Below are 17479 nucleotides of genomic sequence, written 5' to 3' on the forward strand. Positions count from 1 at the left end.
ATGAAACTTTTTTTTCATTTCTATAGAAAAATGCCGTTTCATATTTTCAACGCATCTGTCCTGGCGTTAAGCTGGAACGTGTTTTTATGGATTGGTGCTGGTGGATTTTAGCTGGTCTACCCTTCCAGCATTTAGTACGCATTATGGATTGTTTCTTTCATGAAGGCATTAAAGTACTTTATCGCATTGCCTTGGTCATTATCAATTTATTCCACAAAGAATGTCAATCGAACAACGAATGGAGTCCAGATAATATTAAAAATGACATTGGCAATGCTTTAATAAAATTCTGCAAAAAAATCCCAGTATCACCGGCCAAATTATTACATGCCGCTTTTAGTATTAGGGGACTAAGGTGAGGACTGCAATATGCAAATATATATTTATTAAACTAATATTTTTTTCTTGCCCTTTTAGTTCCACATATATTTCTAGAATATTTTTAAAGACTGAAATGCTATTGAAAAGCCGTTCCGTTTTAAATACGGGTAATAAAACTTTAGTTAAATCGCGTTCCAGCGATAATTTACCAACAAGTCAATCCCAAGTCAATATACAAATGATGTCACACACATTAACCATAAGAGAGGTGAGTTTAGTCAAGAAACGAAATATCCGCAATAATTATGTAATTTATATTTTATATATAAAAAATCTCGGGGTATAATGTTAAGATATAACATAAGGTATTTTAAAATAAAACTTGAAGCACCAGCAATACTGAATTAAATTTGATTTGATTACTTTTAAATAAAAAGTTTAAGTTGCAATTTAAATTTAATACGATGGCAATAAAACATAGAATTTTGTGTGCCCTAAAGTATGCTTTGGAAAGTGTCATTAGGTCTATGTTCGTATGATTGATGACATGCGTTATACGCCAACATGTTCTGAAGAAGGAAAGTATGAACTATTTTTTAAAAAATATTATTAAAACGTCAAAAACAACCGTTATAAAAATAAAATAATGCAATTAAAAAATCCACATGTTGTAATAATCTTAAAACGAAATAATAAATTAAAAAAATTAAAAAGTAATAAAATAGTGGTAGTCTGTGGTAGTGCGGTCCCTTAACAAAATATTTTTTTAAATCAACAAGCTTAAAAATCCAACAGTCTAAAAAGATATTTAATCCACGAGCTTACAAAATGTTTATAAAAAATATGTTTTTTTTTAATTCACGAGCTTTTAAAATATTAATTAAAAATATTTTTTTAAAAAGATGCACGAACTTATAAAATATTTATAATTTTTTTCCACGAGCTTATAAAATATTTTTATAAAGATCCACGAACATATAAAATAATTATAAAAAATATTTTTTTAAATCCACGACCTTTTAAAATATTTATTAAAAAATATTTTTTTAAAGATCCATGAGCTTATAAAATATTTATAAAACATTTTTTTAATTCAGGAGCTTATTTATTAAAAAAATATTTTTTTAATTCAGGATCTTATTTATTAAAACAATAGTATATAATTCAGGAGCTTATTTATTAAAGAATATTTCTTTAATTCAGGAGCTTATTTATTAAAAAATATTTTTTAAAAAGATCCACGAGCTTATTAAATATTTATTAAAAAGATCCACGAGCTTATAAAATATTTATTAAAAAATCCACGAGCATTACAAATATTTTTTAAAAATATCCTCGAACTTAAAAAATATTTAATAAAATATATTTTTTAAAAAAACCCCACGTGAATTAAAATAAAAAAAAAAATCTAAAAAATACACGAGCATTACTATTAATATTTTTGAATGCACGATATTAAAAAAAAATTATTTAAAAATCCACAAGCTTTGAATATTTAAAAAACAAATTTTTTTTAAATCCACGATTATTGAGAAAATTTTTTTTATATTTTATATAGCTTATAAAATATTTATTAAAAACAGTTTCTAGCAAATCCAAGAACATTAAAAATATTTTCTAAAGAATCCAAATATTTTCTTAAAAATCGACGAGCATTAAAAACATTTTTCAAAAAAAAAAAAACACATCCATGGTATTAAAAAATTATAAAAAATCCAATAGCTTCAAAATATTTATTAAAAATCCACTTGCTCAAACATATTTTTCAAAAATCTAATATTATTGAAAAAATATTTTTTTAAATTCCAACTTTATTGATTTCTTTTAATCCACAAATATTTAAAAATCCAAGATTATTAAAAAAATATTTTTAAAAAAAATCCACGATTATTGAAAAAATATTTTTTAAAAAAATCCACGATTATTGAAAAAATATTTTTTAAAAAAATCCACGATTATTGAAAAAATATTTTTTTAAAAAAATCCACGATTATTGAAAAAATATTTTTTAAAAAAAATCCACGATTATTATAAAAAATATTTTTTAAAAAAATCCACGATTATTGAAAAAATATTTTTTAAAAAAATCCACGATTATTGAAAAAATATTTTTTAAAAAAATCCACGATTATTGAAAAAATATTTTTTTAAAAAAAATCCACGATTATTGAAAAAACATTTTTTAAAAAATCCACGATTATTGAAAAAATATTTTTTAAAAAATCCACGATTATTGAAAAAATATTTTTTAAAAAATCCACGATTATTGAAAAAATATTTTTTAAAAAATCCACGATTATTGAAAAAATATTTTTTAAAAAATCCACGATTATTGAAAAAATATTTTTTTAAAAAAAACACGATTATTGAAAAACTATTTTTTAAAAAATCCACGATTATTGAAAAAATATTTTTTAAAAAAATCCACGATTATTGAAAAAATATTTTTTTAAAAAAAACACGATTATTGAAAAAATATTTTTTAAAAAATCCACGATTATTGAAAAAATATTTTTTAAAAAATCCACGATTATTGAAAAAATATTTTTAAAAAAATCCACGATTATTGAAAAAATATTTTTTAAAAAATCCACGATTATTGAAAAAATATTTTTTAAAAAATCCACGATTATTGAAAAAATATTTTTTAAAAAAATCCACGATTATTGAAAAAATATTTTTTTAAAAATCCACGATTATTGAAAAAATATTTTTTAAAAAATCCACAATTATTGAAGAAATATTTTTTAAAAAACCACGATTATAGAAAAAATATTTTTTAAAAAATCCACGATTATTGAAAAAATATTTTTTAAAAAATCCACGATTATTGAAAAAATATTTTTTAAAAAATCCACGATTATTGAAAAAATATTTTTTAAAAAAATCCACGATTATTGAAAAAATATTTTTTAAAAAAATCCACGATTATTGAAAAAATATTTTTTAAAAAATCCACGATTATTGAAAAAATATTTTTTAAAAAATCCACGATTATTGAAAAAATATTTTTTAAAAAATTCACGATTTTTGAAAAAATAGTTTTAAAAAAAATTCCACGATTATTGAAAAAATAGTTTTAAAAAAAATTCCACGAATGTTGAAAAAATATTTTTTTAAAAAATCCACGATTATTGAAAAAATATTTTTTAAAAAATTCACGATTATTGAAAAAATATTTTTTTTAAAAATCCACGATTATTGAAAAAATATTTTTTTAAAAAATCCACGATTATTGAAAAAATATTTTTTAAAAAATCCACGATTATTGAAAAAATATTTTTTAAAAAAAACCACGATTATAGAAAAAATATTTTTTAAAAAATCCACGATTATTGAAAAAATATTTTTTAAAAATTCCACAATTATTGAAAAAATTTTTTTTAAAAAATCCACGATTATTGAAAAAATATTAATGTTCAAATGTTAAAAATATACTTTTTTAAAATTCACGATTAGTTTCATGTTCAAATCTTAAAAACAATTTTTTTTAATGCATGATTATTGAAAAAAAAAAATATTAAAAAAATCCACGACTAAATTTTTTTTAAATCCACGAATATTTGGAATATTATTTTTTTTAAATCCACGAATATTTGGAATATTATTTTTTTTAAATCCACGAATATTGAAAAATTATTTTTTTAAAATCCACGAATATTGAATTTTTTTTTTTTTTAAAAATCCACGATTTTTGAAAAAATATTTTTTAAAAAATCCACGTTTATTGAAAAAATATTTTTTAAAAAATCCACGTTTATTGAAAAAATATTTTTTAAAAAATCCACGTTTATTGAAAAAATATTTTTAAAAAATCCACGATTATTGAAAAAATATTTTTTTAAAAAATCCACGATTATTGAAAAAATATTTTTTAAAAAATCCATTTTTCAAAAAATATTTTTTAAAAATCCACAATTATTGAAAGAATATTTTTAAAATATCCAATGTTATTGTAAAACATATTTTAATAAATCCACTATTCCTCAAAAAAAAAAATAAATAGTTCTTCAAAATCCAAGCAGGATTTTTGAATTATTCAGTATTGCTGGTGTTTCTATTAGTTAATAGTCTTAAGTCCATTAATATTTCAGAACATATTATAATATCTTATTTTTATAATCATTTCTTATTTTAATAATAATAATAATAATAATTTAAAACAAAAAAAAAACAATCTCGATTTATGCTTATGTTGAATAACTTACTCCTTATCCTTACTCCCAATGCTATGTTCACACGCATTTCCCTTTTTGACAATTAAAGCACAAAAGCTTTTCCCACAATACCCTACTTTAAAATTTAAGCTTATCTCTTAAGTAGCTTTAGCTTGAGTAATAAAAATTACAAAATTATTTAATTTCGACATGAATTTATTTTAGCCAAATTATAATTTAAGTAACTAACAACCAATTATAACCTTACAATTATTATTAGGAAAAGAAATATTTGATTTTTTAGTTTAGTTAGTTTTGTATACCTGTGTAACTGTGGAAACATCACCAGAATTTATTTCTTCTTTTTTCTCTCTTTTCTCATTTTTTCCATTATTGTTTACATATATACTCTGTGTGTATTAAATCGTGTGTGTGTGTGTGCAAACACATATTACTTGTATTTGTAATGGCAACATTCCCTGAATTTCCGTAAAAATACGAAACACAATCATTATTTTACGCTACACATTCCATAGAAGTCACATCACACCGATACATGTCGGAACTTGGTATGAAAATAGCTTAAATTTTCTTTTCATTTCAAATATTGTTTATTTTTTCTTTAATTTTTTCATTTAATATTTGGTCCTTTTGTTATTAATCTCCTCTTTTGTTTCTAATTTGGAAGAAACCACATCACACCGAAACTTGTCGTAACTTGGTATGCAAATACATACATTCTTTATTTCCTTTTGTCTTCAAATGTTTTTTCTTTTTTATTTAACATTTGTTGCTTTTGTTAAGTTTCTGTTTTGTTGCTAATCTTGTATTTAATGCCCTGTGTTTGTGTTACATATGTTTTTTTCCAGCACTCCTTATATGGAGCGCAAATTCCTTGCTGACTAACCTCCCATGATATTGCTTTTCACTTTGGCATTCATTATTTCCTTTAAGAGATCAGTATTTCCTTCAATTCTGTTGCTTTTATGTCATTTTTCTTTTCCTTTTCAATTTCTAAATTCGAGATTGTTTCCTTATACATGTACAAACTTTAGAAAGCAAATACTTGAAAATATTTTCCTCTTAAAAATACAAAATTTCTGTAAATTTTTACTGAGTTCTTTTGTTAATAAATTCTTTACAATTTTCTCTTTTTTTATTCTTACAATATCTATCTATAAATGCTGCCTTTATAAATAATCCTGAAACCATAAACAAACAAAACAAAACAATGCGCTTTTGTGGCAATGCGCTACTTTTGCTTCTTTGCCGCCGTTGCCATTTCTTTTTATCTCTTCTTTTTGCCGTTTAAAAAAAATATATTTTGTTTCTTTCTTGAAATGTATCTATAATTTCTTCCCTTAAAACATTTTCTCTTTTATATATAAAAATTTAAAAAATGTACCCTAATAGGGTGAAAAATCACCCGGCCATCGTGCCATTGCCATGGGTGTCTATCCCATACATCATTTGAAATCTTTAGTCTGTGCCAACGAGGATGTAAGTGTGATTATTTTGGTGTCCAAAGAAAATTGAAAATATCGATGTGTTTCTCTCACTCTCTATAGATGTCTTGATATTTATGTTGTAGATTATATATAGAAACAATTAATTTTTTCCTTTTTTTCTCTTGAAGAAATCGATTTTTTGTTTTATTTTTACTCCAACACAATTTTTTTACACAACTTTACACAATTTATAGGCTGAATAGTAAATGTCTGAGGTTTTGAGTTCATAGAGAATTTAGAAAGGGTTATATTACATTATCACAATGTGATGCATACTTTTAGGCGCTTAGAAATATGATTAGTTAATACATAGTTATTTGAAAAATTTACTTAAAAAATCTACAAGCTGTGGTGGTCCTTTAAAAAATATATTTAAAAAATCCACGAGCTGTGGTGGTCCCTTAAAAAATATATTTTAAAAATCCACGAGCTGTGGTGGTCCCTTAAAAAGTATATTTTAAAAATCCACGAGCTGTGGTGGTCCCTTAAAAAATATATTTAAAAAATCCACGAGCTGTGGTGGTCCCTTAAAAATATATATTTAAAAAATCCACGAGCTGTGGTGGTCCCTTAAAAATATATATTTAAAAAATCCACGAGCTGTGGTGGTCCCTTAAAAATATATATTTAAAAAATCCACGAGCTGTGGTGGTCCCTTAAAAAATATATTTAAAAAATCCACGAGCTGTGGTGGTCCCTTAAAAAATATATTTAATAAATCCACGAGCTGTGGTGGTCCCTTAAAAAATATACTTAAAAAATTCACGAGCTGTGGTGGTCCCTTAAAAAATATATTTAAAAAATCCACGAGCTGTGGTGATCCCTTAAAAAATATACTTAAAAAATTCACGAGCTGTGGTGGTCCCTTAAAAAATATATTTAAAAAATCCACGAGCTGTGGTGGTCCCTTAAAAAATATATTTAAAAAATCCACGAGCTGTGGTGGTCCCTTAAAAAATATATTTAAAAAATCCACGAGCTGTGGTGGTCCCTTAAAAAATATATTTAAAAAATCCACGAGCTGTGGTGGTCCCTTAAAAAATATATTTAAAAAATCCACGAGCTGTGGTGGTCCCTTAAAAAATATATTTAAAAAATCCACGAGCTGTGGTGGTCCCTTAAAAAATATATTTAAAAAATCCACGAGCTGTGGTGGTCCCTTAAAAAATATATTTAAAAAATCCACGAGCTGTGGTGGTCCCTTAAAAAATATATTTAAAAAATCCACGAGCTGCGGCGGTCGCTTAAAAAATATATTTAAAAAATCCACGAGCTGTGGTCGTCCCTTCAAAAATATATTTAAAAAATCCACGAGCTGTGGTGGTCCCTTAAAAAATATATTTAAAAAATCCACGAGCTGTGGTGGTCCCTTAAAAAATATATTTAAAAAATCCACGAGCTGTGGTGGTCCCTTAAAAAATATATTTAAAAAATCCACGAGCTGTGGTGGTCCCTTAAAAAATATATTTAAAAAATCCACGAGCTGTGGTGGTCCCTTAAAAAATATATTTAAAAAATCCACGAGCTGTGGTGGTCCCTTAAAAAATATATTTAAAAAATCCACGAGCTGTGGTGGTCCCTTAAAAAATATATTTAAAAAATCCACGAGCTGTGGTGGTCCCTTAAAAAATATATTTAAAAAATCCACGAGCTGTGGTGGTCCCTTAAAAAATATATTTAAAAAATCCACGAGCTGTGGTGGTCCCTTAAAAAATATATTTAAAAAATCCACGAGCTGTGGTGGTCCCTTAAAAAATATATTTAAAAAATCCACGAGCTGTGGTGGTCCCTTAAAAAATATATTTAAAAAATCCACGAGCTGTGGTGGTCCCTTAAAAAATATATTTAAAAAATCCACGAGCTGTGGTGGTCCCTTAAAAAATATATTTAAAAAATCCACGAGCTGTGGTGGTCCCTTAAAAAATATATTTAAAAAATCCACGAGCTGTGGTGGTCCCTTAAAAAATATATTTAAAAAATCCACGAGCTGTGGTGGTCCCTTAAAAAATATATTTAAAAAATCCACGAGCTGTGGTGGTCCCTTAAAAAATATATTTAAAAAATCCACGAGCTGTGGTGGTCCCTTAAAAAATATATTTAAAAAATCCACGAGCTGTGGTGGTCCCTTAAAAAATATATTTAAAAAATCCACGAGCTGTGGTGGTCCCTTAAAAAATATATTTAAAAAATCCACGAGCTGTGGTGGTCCCTTAAAAAATATATTTAAAAAATCCACGAGCTGTGGTGGTCCCTTAAAAAATATATTTAAAAAATCCACGAGCTGTGGTGGTCCCTTAAAAAATATATTTAAAAAATCCACGAGCTGTGGTGGTCCCTTAAAAAATATATTTAAAAAATCCACGAGCTGTGGTGGTCCCTTAAAAAATATATTTAAAAAATCCACGAGCTGTGGTGGTCCCTTAAAAAATATATTTAAAAAATCCACGAGCTGTGGTGGTCCCTTAAAAAATATATTTAAAAAATCCACGAGCTGCGGCGGTCGCTTAAAAAATATATTTAAAAAAAATTTACGAGCTGTGGTGTTCCCTTACAGAAGATGACGTTAAAAACTTGCCTAAATTAAGAGTTAAAATAATACTAATTCCGTATTTTCTGTAGAATCTATGCAATCTTTAACGTTTAAAGCTCCAAGCTACTAAAACCTAAATCTTCGTTCTACCTGTGACATACCTTGTTGTTAATACTTTTGTCTTATTCACCCCCCAACTCATTCTTGTTCAGTAGTTCTATTTTTGTCCACAGTAAAAAAACCTCAACTCTCTTTTTCTAACAAAATCTAAACTTAAAAAAGAAATCGAAATAAATAAAATGTGTCTTTTTTGACGAAACAAAAAACGCTTATTCATAAAGCCTTTTTTCATTTATTCTCTTTCTTTAGAATTTTGATACAATGGCAGTAAAAAATTTAATAGACTTTATACAGGAAAGATTTAATGTAAGCAAATTGAATTGAATTTTGGAAACAGATACGATACAAATGTTCTCATCTTACCCAAGAAGTTTGTCAAGTGTGTCCCCAAATCAACCAAGCAAACAGCAACAAGAACAACCGACATGATATACACACAGTTTCGTTCGTTCAATCCTCCTCTACTTCCCAATAACAGTATAAAAACCAAATAATATTCTTCGAAAGTTATTTAATGCCATAACAACAACAACAAATAACAAAGAAGCCCTACACAAAAAATCACACTATACAATAAAAACAACAACACTACAACGACTAGGAAAGGATTTTATAAACAAAATAATATATTAATTTAAATAGAAATGTTGAAATTTATTACAAATTTAAAATCCTTTCCTAGTCATTTACAGACCCACACTTTTAATTATAACCTTATGCTCCAACTTATCATTTTTTTATTATTGAAACTTATAATCTATTGCATTTTATCGTTTTTTTATAAATATGTATTGTTTTTTATATTTTTTAGAGAATGTTTATTTTTAATCGCATGTAATGATTTTTTTTAAGTTTTTCCTTTCTAATATTGTTAAAATTATGTGTTTGTTCCTTTTAAATAATTATTATTTCCCTTTATATTTGCAACTTAAATAACATTTATTTTTAATTTCCCAATAGCTGTTCACCTTGTGGTCATGGCTTCCTGTGCGAATAACAATGTATCAACCCGTCTTATTGTATACCACCGAGGAACATGGCTGCTCCTTGACAACATTTTATGTTCGAGTTGAACAACACGAACCCACACTGATGATGATTAAAACGTGCAATAATGAGGTATGTATTTTATTTATTTTATTTTTTTAGGCCACGAGGCTTTATGCCATTGAAAAATATTTTATTTTAAATCCACGAGCATTTATGGCCTTTGGAAAATATTTTTTTAAAAATCCAGGAGCATTTATGGCCTTTGAAAAATATATTTTGTTTAAATCCACAAACATTTATGGCCACTCCAAACTATTTTTAAAAACTCCACGAGCTGTGCTGGGCCCTTATAACTATTTTTAAAAAATTTACAAGCTGTGCTGGACCCCTAAAAATATTTTTAAAAAATTTACAAGCTGTGATGGACCCCTAAAAATATTTTTAAAAAATTTACAAGCTGTGCTGGACCCCTAAAAACATTTTTAAAAAATCCACGAGCTGTGCTGGACCCTTAAAAAACATTTTTAAAAAATCCACGAGCTGTGCTGGACCCTTAAAAAATATTTTTAAAAAATCCACGAGCTGTGCTGGACCTTAAAAAAATATTTTTAAAAAATCCACGAGCTGTGCTGGACCCTTAAAAAATATAATTTTTAAAAATCCACGAGCTGTGCTGGACCCTTAAAAAATATTTTTAAAAAATCCACGAGCTGTGCTGGACCCTTAAAAAATATTTTTAAAAATCCACGAGCTGTGCTGGACCCTTAAAAAATATTTTTAAAAAATCCACGAGCTGTGCTGGACCCTTAAAAAATATTTTTAAAAAATCCACGAGCTGTGCTGGACCCTTAAAACTATTTTTAAAAAATCCACGAGCTGTGCTGGACCCTTAAAAAATATTTTTAAAAAATCCACGAGCTGTGCTGGACCCTTAAAAAATATTTTTAAAAAATCCACGAGCTGTGCTGGACCCTTAAAACTATTTTTAAAAAATCCACGAGCTGTGCTGGACCCTTAAAACTATTTTTAAAAAATCCACGAGCTGTGCTGGACCCTTAAAACTATTTTTAAAAAATCCACGAGCTGTGCTGGACCCTTAAAACTATTTTTAAAAAATCCACGAGCTGTGCTGGACCCTTAAAACTATTTTTAAAAAATCCACGAGCTGTGCTGGACCCTTAAAACTATTTTTAAAAAAATCCACGAGATGTGCTGGACCCTTAAAACTGTTTTTAAAAAATCCACGAGCTGTGCTGGACCCTTAAAACTATTTTTAAAAAATCCACGAGCTGTGCTGGACCCTTAAAACTATTTTTAAAAAATCCACGAGCTGTGCTGGACCCTTAAAACTATTTTTAAAAAATCCACGAGCTGTGCTGGACCCTTAAAACTATTTTTAAAAAATCCACGAGCTGTGCTGGACCCTTAAAACTATTTTTAAAAAATCCACGAGCTGTGCTGGACCCTTAAAACTATTTTTAAAAAATCCACGAGCTATGCTGGACCCTTAAAACTATTTTTAAAAAATCCACGAGCTGTGCTGGACCCTTAAAACTATTTTTAAAAAATCCACGAGCTGTGCTGGACCCTTAAAACTATTTTTAAAAAATCCACGAGCTGTGCTGGACCCTTAAAACTATTTTTAAAAAATCCACGAGCTGTGCTGGACCCTTAAAACTATTTTTAAAAAATCCACGAGCTGTGCTGGACCCTTAAAACTATTTTTAAAAAATCCACGAGCTGTGCTGGACCCTTAAAACTATTTTTAAAAAATCCACGAGCTGCGCTGGACCCTTAAAACTATTTTTAAAAAATCCACGAGCTGTGCTGGACCCTTAAAACTATTTTTAAAAAATCCACGAGCTGTGCTGGACCCTTAAAACTATTTTTAAAAAATCCACGAGCTGTGCTGGACCCTTAAAAAATATTTTTAAAAAATCCACGAGCTGTGCTGGACCCTTAAAAAATATTTTTAAAAAATCCACGAGCTGTGCTGGACCCTTAAAACTATTTTTAAAAAATCCACGTGCTGTGCTGGACCCTTAAAACTATTTTTAAAAAATCCACGAGCTGTGCTGGACCCTTAAAACTATTTTTAAAAAATCCACGAGCTGTGCTGGACCCTTAAAACTATTTTTAAAAAATCCACGAGCTGTGCTGGACCCTTAAAACTATTTTTAAAAAATCCACGAGCTGTGCTGGACCCTTAAAAAATATTTTTAAAAAATCCACGAGCTGTGCTGGACCCTTAAAACTATTTTTAAAAAATCCACGAGCTGTGCTGGACCCTTAAAACTATTTTTAAAAAATCCACGAGCTGTGCTGGACCCTTAAAACTATTTTTAAAAAATCCACGAGCTGTGCTGGACCCTTAAAACTATTTTTAAAAAATCCACGAGCTGTGCTGGACCCTTAAAACTATTTTTAAAAAATCCACGAGCTGTGCTGGACCCTTAAAACTATTTTTAAAAAATCCACGAGCTGTGCTGGACCCTTAAAACTATTTTTAAAAAATCCACGAACTGTGCTGGACCCTTAAAACTATTTTTAAAAAATCCACGAGCTGTGCTGGACCCTTAAAACTATTTTTAAAAAATCCACGAGCTGTGCTGGACCCTTAAAACTATTTTTAAAAAATCCACGAGCTGTGCTGGACCCTTAAAACTATTTTTAAAAAATCCACGAGCTGTGCTGGACCCTTAAAACTATTTTTAAAAAATCCACGAGCTGTGCTGGACCCTTAAAACTATTTTTAAAAAATCCACGAGCTGTGCTGGACCCTTAAAACTATTTTTAAAAAATCCACGAGCTGTGCTGGACCCTTAAAACTATTTTTAAAAAATCCACGAGCTGTGCTGGACCCTTAAAACTATTTTTAAAAAATCCACGAGCTGTGCTGGACCCTTAAAACTATTTTTAAAAAATCCACGAGCTGTGCTGGACCCTTAAAAAATATTTTTAAAAAATCCACGAGCTGTGCTGGACCCTTAAAACTATTTTTAAAAAATCCACGAGCTGTGCTGGACCCTTAAAACTATTTTTAAAAAATCCACGAGCTGTGCTGGACCCTTAAAACTATTTTTAAAAAATCCACGAGCTGTGCTGGACCCTTAAAACTATTTTTAAAAAATCCACGAGCTGTGCTGGACCCTTAAAACTATTTTTAAAAAATCCACGAGCTGTGCTGGACCCTTAAAACTATTTTTAAAAAATCCACGAGCTGTGCTGGACCCTTAAAACTATTTTTAAAAAATCCACGAGCTGTGCTGGACCCTTAAAACTATTTTTAAAAAATCCACGAGCTGTGCTGGACCCTTAAAACTATTTTTAAAAAATCCACGAGCTGTGCTGGACCCTTAAAACTATTTTTAAAAAATCCACGAGCTGTGCTGGACCCTTAAAACTATTTTTAAAAAATCCACGAGCTGTGCTGGACCCTTAAAACTATTTTTAAAAAATCCACGAGCTGTGCTGGACCCTTAAAACTATTTTTAAAAAATCCACGAGCTGTGCTGGACCCTTAAAACTATTTTTAAAAATCCACGAGCTGTGCTGGACCCTTAAAACTATTTTTAAAAAATCCACGAGCTGTGCTGGACCCTTAAAACTATTTTTAAAAAATCCACGAGCTGTGCTGGACCCTTAAAACTATTTTTAAAAAATCCACGAGCTGTGCTGGACCCTTAAAAAATATTTTTAAAAAATCCACGAGCTGTGCTGGACCCTTAAAACTATTTTTAAAAAATCCACGAGCTGTGCTGGACCCTTAAAACTATTTTTAAAAAATCCACGAGCTGTGCTGGACCCTTAAAACTATTTTTAAAAAATCCACGAGCTGTGCTGGACCCTTAAAACTATTTTTAAAAAATCCACGAGCTGTGCTGGACCCTTAAAACTATTTTTAAAAAATCCACGAGCTGTGCTGGACCCTTAAAACTATTTTTAAAAAATCCACGAGCTGTGCTGGACCCTTAAAACTATTTTTAAAAAATCCACGAGCTGTGCTGGACCCTTAAAACTATTTTTAAAAAATCCACGAGCTGTGCTGGACCCTTAAAACTATTTTTAAAAAATCCACGAGCTGTGCTGGACCCTTAAAACTATTTTTAAAAAATCCACGAGCTGTGCTGGACCCTTAAAAAATATTTTTAAAAAATCCACGAGCTGTGCTGGACCCTTAAAACTATTTTTAAAAAATCCACGAGCTGTGCTGGACCTTAAAACTATTTTTAAAAAATCCACGAGCTGTGCTGGACCCTTAAAACTATTTTTAAAAAATCCACGAGCTGTGCTGGACCCTTAAAACTATTTTTAAAAAATCCACGAGCTGTGCTGGACCCTTAAAACTATTTTTAAAAAATCCACGAGCTGTGCTGGACCCTTAAAACTATTTTTAAAAAATCCACGAGCTGTGCTGGACCCTTAAAACTATTTTTAAAAAATCCACGAGCTGTGCTGGACCCTTAAAAAATATTTTTAAAAAATCCACGAGCTGTGCTGGACCCTTAAAAAATATTTTTAAAAAATCCACGAGCTGTGCTGGACCCTTAAAAAATATTTTTAAAAAATCCACGAGCTGTGCTGGACCCTTAAAACTATTTTTAAAAAATCCACGAGCTGTGCTGGACCCTTAAAACTATTTTTAAAAAATCCACGAGCTGTGCTGGACCCTTAAAAAATATTTTTAAAAAATCCACGAGCTGTGCTGGACCCTTAGAAAATATTTTTAAAAAATCCACGAGCTGTGCTGGACCCTTAAAAAATATTTTTAAAAAATCCACGAGCTGTGCTGGACCCTTAAAAAATATTTTTAAAAAGCTGCGTTTGACCCTCAAAATTATTTTTAAAAAAATGCACGGGCTGTGTTGCACCCTCAAAAATATTTTTAAAATGCCACGTGCTGTGTTGGAACCTATTTTTATTATTTTTTTAAACCTCGAGCTGTGTTGGGTCCTCCAAAAATATTAACATTTTTAAATCCTATTTCCATTACTAAATTTTAATTTATATCTCCCTCTCTTCTCTTTTATAGGTCTTTGGAGCCTATTGTTCATCCCGTTGGTTTGAGCGCAATGTTAAAGATGACAAAGGCCAACGACAGGCCTACTTTGGTACGGGTGAAACATTTTTATTCTCTCTATATCCCGAAAGAGCCAAATATCCCTGGGTGGGTATTGAAAATGACAAGGACTTGGGACATGCCTCAGAACTGTTTATGGCGGCCGATTCAAAAATGATAACCATTGGAGGAGGGTATGTACATGATTGTAGTGAGAATTTATTAAATCCTATATTAAAATTATTTTATTTTATTTGTTGCAGAGAGGGTCAAGCTATTTGGATGGATGAGAATATACGCTTTGGCAAAACCGATAGCTGTAAAACCTTTAATAATCCACCATTGTGTCCGTCAGGTGATTTTGAAATACGTGTCCTTGAAGTTTATGGCTTTGTGGGTGTTTAAGAAAACCAAAACAAACGAAAAAAACTACTCCTTGGAGTATTGAAATCGTTCAACAAAACGCTCCACCCCTGGCCAAAGGGGTGGCAAACAACCCATTAAACAAAAACAGAAATTTCTTCTAAATTTTTTCTTTATTTTTGTGCAAAACAAAAACCTTTCTAAAAAACAGGGGTTTGCTTAACACAATAAACGAAAAGAAGCCAGAAACTATGAAGAGATAAACACACAAACAAAAACTACCAGAAGAAGTAGTTGTTAATTGTTGCAAAGAAGAAGAAATGCTTTGTTTTTGTTTTCCACAGACAAGGAGATGCAAGGCTTTTGTTTAGTTAAGTTTTTCTTTGGGTTGCAAAACATTAAAAAAACTCCAATACAATTTTTAGTTTGTTTAAACAAAAATTAAACAAAACCGAGCAAAGAATAGTAAGCCAGCCCGCCGAGTATTGGTAACAAAAGTCTTCTACATTGTTTTGGAGAACTACTCCATTTTTTGTTAAAAAACAACCAATTACACACAACATAACGAAATTATTTTAGGAAAATAAGCTCAAGTTGTGTTCGTCGTAACTCTCCACGAAAAAAAAGAAAATTCTGCTTCAAAAACCTTACACTTTTTTTAGTTTTGTTTTCAAAAACAAAAACACCTCTACCTACTACCTAACCAATCCAAACCAAATTTAGAAATTAAAAAATATTTTTGTTTTAATAAGCTTTAAGCTTACCACACACAATAAGAAAATTGAACCCAGAAACCCTTGGAGAATATTTATTTAATAACAATAAAAATAAATATTATTTAAAAACAAAAAAACTAGTTACAACCATTTATAAGCAACAAATTATTAAAAAAAAAATAATTTTGTTCTTCACAAATCCATAAAATTCTAGAACTATCGCCTTTTCTAAAAGGCATAACGAAATAAGTAACGAATATGGATGATCTTTAGAATTGTGAATTGCATAAACAGAAAAGCATTATTAAACAACAATAATAAACAAAGAAATGTGTTAGAAATTATAAAAATAATACAAGTATGTTATTATTACTATTAAAACGAATACAACAATTTACGAAGCAAAAAGCAAGCAAGCAAATGAATAACAACAAACAAAAGTATTTGAAAAAGAAAAAACAAACTTACATATTTAGAGGAAATTTACAAGAAATTAGAAAACAGATTCTTAAATGTTGAAATATATATGTTAGAGATATAAAGAAATGGAAGAGAGTTGAGAGTTAACTATGGAGTGCTAGAGATGATGAGAGAGATGAATTGGAAAAATTAGGGGAATGGTGTGAAGAAGATAAAAGGGATTTAATGGTCATATACCACCTATAAGGACAATGCTTCGCCTCGGAATTAACTTTGTGAATTAAGAAGAAGAATGTATTCACCTTACCAAGGGGAGTTTAACTGTATCTACAAATTTCTCCCTTTATGGACAATTTTTAGATACATCTTATGTTGATAGTATTATTCCGAATGTATACAGAAGTCAAGTAGTAGGATTTTCTATTGTCCCAGTCCGGTTTTACTTTTTTCTACATACATATTAAGGTGGAGGAAATATTCTACACCATGTGATAAAAGTTATGTGCCAATTTTTCCAAAACCTTTGTGACTCATCATATTTGAAATTTCTGATATGCAAGCATTTCATATGACATTGGATATTACCTCTATATGGCTACATTGTGAAGAGTAGGGTCAACTATATTGTGCTCCATCAAATTGTATGTTTTTGATAACTTTAACCGCTGTCCTCAACACATTTTATTGTAAACTTTTTGCAAACGTTTAGGTATACCATAACCTAAACTTTCGCAATCAGTTGATCCAAGACATTTTCAGAGTATATTTCTAGAATTTTATAGTTTATGTCCATAAAATTGCCAAGACCCCACATGCAACAATATCACCCGATTCTTTCTAATATTACAAGCCACTTTAGTGTTTTTTTTTTCGAATTGGAATAATTATTGAAGAGGATCAAATATTCTCCATTATATGGTAAAAGGTCTATTAATGTTGGTCATATAAATGAGAATATACCCAGCAAAATGTTCGATGCCAAAGATGCCATTCAATCATGGGTGCAAGTGAGCTGTCATTTCATCTTTTTAGCATCTTCATCGATGAATTTTATATGAGCGTGGACCTCAAAAGATGCTATTCATTTTTGGATCCAAAGCATGTCATTTACACCAATGCTTTGGTATGTCATTTTCACCAACCCTTTCCATTGACATTATCATTACGACGAGAGTTTTGACAACGTTGGTTGTGATACAGAGTCTCCGACAACATCAAGCCTATTGTAAATAATTAATATTATATATTTAGAAAAAAAATTATAAATAAAAACACAAAATTCATCTCTATTGGAT

General features: G+C 29.1%; 1 protein-coding gene across 19 annotated transcripts in view; it reads left to right on the forward strand.

The window, feature by feature from the left end:
- The window catches only part of sky (GTPase-activating protein skywalker), a 239306-nt gene extending 223540 nt beyond the window's left edge, over positions 1–15766 (forward strand). For 5 of the 19 annotated variants that reach the window (XM_073970478.1, XM_073970481.1, XM_073970479.1 and 2 more), the window contains 7 exons: positions 27–355; positions 418–589; positions 5015–5047; positions 8886–8942; positions 9597–9755; positions 14659–14879; positions 14949–15766. In XM_073970478.1, coding sequence (XP_073826579.1) covers positions 27–355; positions 418–589; positions 5015–5047; positions 8886–8942; positions 9597–9755; positions 14659–14879; positions 14949–15090 — 1113 coding nt within the window. In that variant the 3' untranslated portion in view covers positions 15091–15766. Of the gene's footprint in view, positions 1–26; positions 356–417; positions 590–5014; positions 5048–5166; positions 5200–8885; positions 8943–9596; positions 9756–14658; positions 14880–14948 lie in introns of all 19 variants that reach the window. The other 14 variants (XM_073970485.1, XM_073970488.1, XM_073970486.1 and 11 more) reach the window with 4 other exon arrangements.
- Positions 15767–17479: the final 1713 nt, after the last annotated feature.

This window comes from Musca autumnalis, unplaced genomic scaffold (genome assembly GCF_047663935.1).
Source record: "Musca autumnalis isolate F117 unplaced genomic scaffold, ASM4766393v1 scaffold_2, whole genome shotgun sequence".
NCBI lineage: Eukaryota > Metazoa > Arthropoda > Insecta > Diptera > Muscidae > Musca > Musca autumnalis.